At 44.6% G+C, this 6,393-nt stretch overlaps 1 protein-coding gene across 2 annotated transcripts in view; it reads right to left on the bottom strand.

Annotated features, from left to right (window-relative positions):
* Positions 1-4,499: 4,499 nt before the first annotated feature.
* Positions 4,500-6,393, bottom strand: part of Elapor1 (endosome-lysosome associated apoptosis and autophagy regulator 1) — an 84,526-nt gene continuing 82,632 nt past the window's right edge. For both annotated transcript variants that reach the window (XM_070006188.1, XM_070006189.1), the window contains exon 23: positions 4,500-5,074. In XM_070006188.1, coding sequence (XP_069862289.1) covers positions 5,006-5,074 — 69 coding nt within the window. In that variant the 3' untranslated portion in view covers positions 4,500-5,005. The remainder of the gene's footprint in view (positions 5,075-6,393) is intronic.

Here is a 6,393-nt window from a genome sequence, read left to right as displayed (position 1 = left end):
AGCATGTGAATGTTCCTGGGTTCTATTCCCAGTACTGAAAACAAAAATATATAATTCTATGAGCACACTAAAGTCCATAGAATAGTGTGTGTGTGTGTGTGTGTGTGTGTGTGTGTATGTGTGTGTGTGTGTGTGTGTATTTGTCATTCATGGGGCTTGAACTCAGGGCCTGGGCACTGTCCCTAAGCTCTTTTGTTCAAGGCTAGTGCTCTACCACTTTGAGCCACAGCTCCACTTGTGTTTTTTGTTTTTTGAATGGTTAATGGGAGACAAGAGTCTCATGGGGACTTTTCTGCCTGGACTGGCTTTGAACCGTTATCCTCAGATCTTAGCCTCTTAAGTAGCTAGCATTACAGATGTGAGCTACTGGTGCCTGATGAATTGTATTTTAAATAGGTGAATTGTTAGCTATGTGAATTATATCTCAATACGTGTTGACCTATATAATTCTAGCTTCTCAGGAAGCTAAGATATAGAGGATTGTGGCTTGAGGTTATCCTAAGCAGAAAAGCCTATGAGACTCCATTTCTACAATAACTGGCTAGGTTGGAGGTGTGGCTCAATTGATACAGCACATGCTAAGCAAGTCAAGCAAACAAGACCAAGAGGCCCTGGGTTCAAACCCTGGTAAAAATAAAACAAAGTAAAAATAATCTGAACAGTGGCTCACATCTGTAATCCTAGCTACTCAGTAAGCTGAGATCTGAGGATCCTGGTTCAAAGCCAGTCTGGGAAGACAAATGCATGAGACTTTATCATTAATTAGCCAGAAAAAGACCTTAAAGAGAGTTGTGGCTCAAGTGGTACAGCACTAATTTTTTTTTTTTTTTTTTTTTTTTTTTTTTTTTTGCCAGTCATGGGCGTTGAACTTAGTAGGGCCTGGGCACTATCTCTGAGCCTCTCTATGCTCAGGGCTAGAGCTCTACCACTTGAGCCACAGAACCACTTCCGGCCTTTTCTGTTTATGTGGTATTAAGGAATCAAAACCCAGGGCTTTGTGCATACTAAACAAGCACTCTACCACTAAACCACATCCCCAGCTGTCAGCACTAATCTTGAGTGATAAAAATCTAAAGGACATCACCCAGGCCCTGACTTCAGCTCCAGTACCCACACAATTTTTTTAAATTTAAAAAACAATCTGAGTTTGGGGCCAGTGGCTTACACTTGTAATTCTAGCTACTCAGGAAGCTGAGATCTGAGGATCATGTTTCAAAGCCAGCCCAGGCAGAAAGATCCATGAAACTCTTATCTCCAATGAACTACCCAGAAAAAGCCAGAAGTAGCACTGTGGCTCTAGAGATAGAGTGCTAGCCTTGAGCACAAAGAGCTTAAGGACAGTGCCCAGCCCCTGAGTTCAAGCTCCAGGACCAGCAAAAACCAACCAAACAAAAACAACAACAACAAAAACCCCTAAAACCGAAGTGTCTAAGTTAACCATTTCCCTTCAAAACATCCTGGTAAAATGGTGATTGCCTCCTAGAAAGGAGAGCAGAGACTTGGGGTTGCTTGAGAGGTACTCAGTTTCAAAATGTCAGAATAAAGAAGTCAAAGGAACTATACTTTTTCCTATTTTTTTCCTAGAATAGTTCAAGAACCTTCTGTCACCTTCATTCCAAATGGCAGTTAGTTACTCATCAGGAAGCAGAAGCCCAGGTGTTCCCAAGGCTGATGGAGCTCAGGAGTTACCTGTGAGCAGCTATCTGGAGACATACCACTAAGGCTACAAGCTCATAGAGACACAAAAAAGAAAGTACTGGGGCTTGAACTCAGGCCTAAGGCTCTGTTCCCTAGCTTTTTTTTCTTCTTAAAGCTAGCCCTCTACCACTTGATCCAAAGCTTCACTTCTTTTTTGGTGATTTATTGGAGCTAAGAGTCTCACGAACTTTCTTGTCATAGATGGCTTCAAATCACAATCCTCAGATCTCAGCCTCCTGAGTAGCTTGGATTATAGGCCTGAGCCAGTGGTGCCTCGCCAGGAGAATTTGTCTACTAGAAACACTTGAAACCTAGAAATGCTTCTAGCCAATGGACTGCCTGCCACCGCTGATGCTCCTAATGGCCAGGAGTCTTGGCATAGCTCCACTTCTCAATGGCTTCTAAGACCATTGCCAAGGTGTCCCTGGGCAATCAGATGAGCAAGCCAACTGTGGCAGACAAATCACTTGGAAATACCTTTCCGTTCTATACTAACCATCTGGTTACCCAAATGGTCACAGAGAAGGGACACAGGCACAAACCACAGGCAACTGGAGCTTGACCAAGAGGTAGTCATGCTAGCCTGATAGTGATGGAGAATTGCCAGGAGTAGAAAGAAAAAGTGACTGAAAAAGTCTTGCTCTCATTTTTATCATCCTGGGTACTTCATGCCAATCAATTACAGTTGGAATAAAAGAAAGGGATAGAGAGAATTACCCATCCTACTCACCTTTCATACCTGAGGTTGCCAGAAATGAGTCAGTAATCTTTTTCTGGTTTTGTGCCTGTTTGAAGGCTTGAATTTAGGGCCAGAACATCCTCCTTGAGCTTTTGCTCAAGGCTAGTACTCTCCTACCACAGCTCCACTTCTGCATTTTTGTTTGTGGACATGAGTCTCACAGACTTCTGCCTAGGCTATCTTCAAACCATGATCCTCTCCTGAGGAGCTGGGATTACAGGTGTGAGTCACCAGCATCTGATTTTTTGCTTTAGTGCACAAAGGAAATGAGAAAAGGAAAAAGAGAAGGACACAGACTTGGAAGCCAGAAGCATCCCAGTTTGGTGAGAATCTTGTTAAACATCACTAGAATCCCTCCTTGAAGACTAGTCTGGTTCTCCGATCAAATTATGAGTCTGGGGCCTAACTCTTTTTTTTCTTTTTGCCCACACTGGGGCTTGAACTTAGGTTCTCATACTCTCCTTTAGTTTAGTTTTTTGTTGTTGTTGTTGTTTTGTTGTTGTTGTTCAAAGTTGACACTCGAGCCATACCTCCATTTCTGGCTTTTTGCTCATGAACTGGAGATACAAGTCTTTTGGCTTTGTTTGCCTGGGTAGCTTTCACCTGTGATCGTCAGATCTCAGCCTCTTGAATAGCTAGGATTATAGGCGTGAGCCACCTATGCTTGGCTCACTTCCTTTCTAGCCAGCCTGGAAGTTGGTAATTCTGTGACTAAATCCAGAAACAGCTATCAGGATCACTCAGTGCCATGTCATTGTGGACTGGGTACTCCAATACTGGCCAATGGTAACATTGGCCTACTGTGTTCTTTCTGTAATAGAACTGGGATTAGAGGACGGGGTTGCTCAAACACAGGAGTTTCCTCACAGGCAGGGTTTTGCCAAGTAAAGGCTGAGTGAGGATAAGGGTAAGAACATTTGGCTTGGTTCCCTTCAATGTCATAGAGAGATGGAAGGAGGTTTTTGTTTGTTTGTTTGTTCATAATGCCAGTACTAGAGCTTGAACTTGGGGCCTCTTCACTGAAGGCGTCTTCACTCAAGGCTAGCATTCTACCACTTGCACCATACCTTTCCATTTCTTTTTCCTTGTGCCATACCCTCCACTTCTAGCAATAAGAGTTTCATAGACTTTCCCACTCAGGCTGACTTTGAACCTTGACCTTTAGAGCTCAGCCTTCTCACTAGCTGGGATTATAGATGTTAGCCACCAGGGCCTGGGCTTGGAAAGTTTTAGAAAAATAGTGAGATCGGCCAGGGGGGTTGGATATTTTTGTTGTTACAGTGTTTTGTTTTGTTTTTCCAGTGCTGGGGATGGAATCCAGGGCCTTGTGCATGCAAGGCAACTGTCCTACCACTGAGCTACATCTCCAGAACTGGGCATTTTCTTCATATTTTCATTGGGCTGAAATGAGAATATTTATTGCTTACTTAAGAGAAGGAAATTAGATACCTGGTTATAAAATAAGACAAACAAACCAACAAAAATCCCCTCCTTTCTTGCCTTTTTGCTTATAAAGCTCATCTTATTCAAGCCTTGCCCATCCTGTCCTCAGACTCACAATTGCCCTCAGGTTGAACTGATTATCCAGGAGAAATGAATCCCAGCTACCATGAAGACTGTCTGTCAGGAACCCCATCATCTCCTCACCCAGCCTGACTCTTAAAGAGATGAACTGAGGGCATATAACCAGAAAAACTCTAGCAGTTTCTGCCCTTAAGTAAGAAAAAATAAGAAATCATTTCTTTCTCTCTCTCTCCTTTCCTCCCTCCCTTTCTCCCTTCCTTCCTTCCTTGCTTCCTTCCTTGCTTCCTTCCTTCCTTCCTTCCTTCCTTCCTTCTTTCTTTGTGCTGATACTCAGCCTTCAACTCAGGACCTATGCACTATCCCTTAGCTTTTTTGCTCAAGGTTAGTGCTCTACCTCTTGAGCCATAGCTCCTTTTCCAGCTCTTTGATGGATAGTTGGGGATGAGAGTCTCACAAACTTTTCTGCCCAGGCAGACTTTGAACCTCGACCTTTAGATCAGTCTCCTGAGTAGCTAGGATTACAGGTATGAGCCACTGGCTAAGAAATAATTTCTTTATTTAAAAAGACATTTTTTTTAACTCCAGAACCATAACAATTATGGGTAGTCTGGGCTCATCTGTAATCTCAGCACTTGGGAGGCAGAAGGTGGAGGATAACAAGTTGGAGGTCAACCTGTTCTACATAGAGAAACTTGATCTAAAACTAAATAAACAGATTTTAAAAAAAACCCATAAACTAAACTAAACCAAATGCGCAAGTGAGGCTGTGGCTTTGGCAGCTGGACCAGTTAGGAAACAAAATGCAACCAAGGGAATCATATACAAACAAAGTGTGGGTATATTTGGCAGATTTGAGGCAAGCAGAAAAGGTTTGGGGACTCTCTCTCTATATGTATATAAAAAAAAACAAGATCTGAACTTCAAACATCTTCTGATAAGGCCACAATGAAGAGATTTCCAGCAGCGGGTATTGTGAGATGCTGGCACCCACGTCGTCACAGGCTTGCCAGGTAAGGTGCCAAGGCGAGGCGGCCGGAGCACCTCTCACAGGTCCATGTCTGGGCCTCCTGAAGATGTCTTCAGTGGCACTGAATCAAATCCATCAGGAGTCCTCTGAAAGAGAGATGGGGACAGGAACTGGCTGCTGTGCAGGGACAAACGTATAACAGGTGACAGAAGGAACCCTTAAAGAACTTTCAGTGGTTTTGTGGAAATATTGAAATGAGATAGCTCCTTTCAAGCGCAGAGAATAAGACAAATCATTCACAAAACAAAACCCTGTTGGGGCACCTGTAATCCTAGCTTCTCAGGAGGCTGAGGTCTGAATTGAGATCTGGTTTGAAGAGATCTGGGCAGAAAAGTCTTTGAGACTCTTAATCTCTAACCACCAAGAAGCTGGAAATGGAGCCGTGGCTCAAGTGGTACAGTGCTAAACTTGAGCAAAAACGCTCAGGGACAGCACCTAGGCGCTGAGTTCAAACTCAGGCACAAAACCAAACCAAACCTACTCTGTGTGTGTGTGTGTGTGTGTGTGTGTGTGTGTGTGTGTGTGTGTGTGTGAACTTGAGCAAAAAAGCTCAGGGACAGCACCTAGGCACTGAGTTCAAACTCGGGCACAAAACCAAACCAAACCTGCTCTCTCTGTGTGTGTGTGTGTGTGTGTGTGTGTGTGTGTGTGTGTGTGTGTGTGTGTGTGTGTGTGTGTTTCCCTCCTGCCTCCTCTTTTGCCCCCCCCCCCCGCCTTCCCTAGTCCCCAGTACTGGGGATTGAACTCAAGAGCCTGGGCCCTGCCCACCTACTTTGCTCAAAGTTAGTACTCTACCAAGTCACAGCTCCACTTCTGGCACTCTGCTGGTGAAATGAAGATAAGGGTCTCACAGACATTTCTGCCTGGGCTGGCCTCGAACCTCAATCCTCACATCTCAGCCTCCTAAGTAGCATTACAGCCACAGGTGCCTGGCAGCCTGCTTTGCATCTTTGCTGAGTTCTAGAAGACCTAGGTAGACTGAGGAAGTTCCCCAAGCAAACTCTTCTTCCAAGGATGAAGAACATAAATAAATAAAGATCTAAGGAGGCCAAGGGAGTCAACCTGGCAATAAGGTCAGCACAAAGGGAACAGATTCAGTCATCAGAACTCTTAGCTACCATTCTTTCTTCACTCACCCTTCTGTCCGCTCCTCCCTCTTTCCATGCTCCCCACCCACACCTGTTTGGATGCTTGGCTCCCGGCAGTAGTCAGGTGTGCGTTCTTGGCTGCAGCAGCCCTCCAGGAGTTGCCTGGATGCTCTCTGCTGGCCCCGTGCCCAGAGACAGTGGTGTCTGTGTTGTATTTATGGGCTTCATACTCAACTCATCCACCCACTTGGAGTCAACCCTCCCAGCTCAGAATTGCTCAGTGGTGAGCAGTTTAGACTACCCTATGACTCATCCTC

The sequence above is a fragment of the Dipodomys merriami genome, unplaced genomic scaffold, assembly GCF_024711535.1.
Source record: "Dipodomys merriami isolate MVZ:Mamm:240054 unplaced genomic scaffold, mDipMer1.0.p SCAF_7, whole genome shotgun sequence".
NCBI lineage: Eukaryota > Metazoa > Chordata > Mammalia > Rodentia > Heteromyidae > Dipodomys > Dipodomys merriami.
The sequence above is the reverse complement of the archived record's forward strand: the minus strand, read 5'-3'. Positions and strand labels throughout refer to the sequence as shown.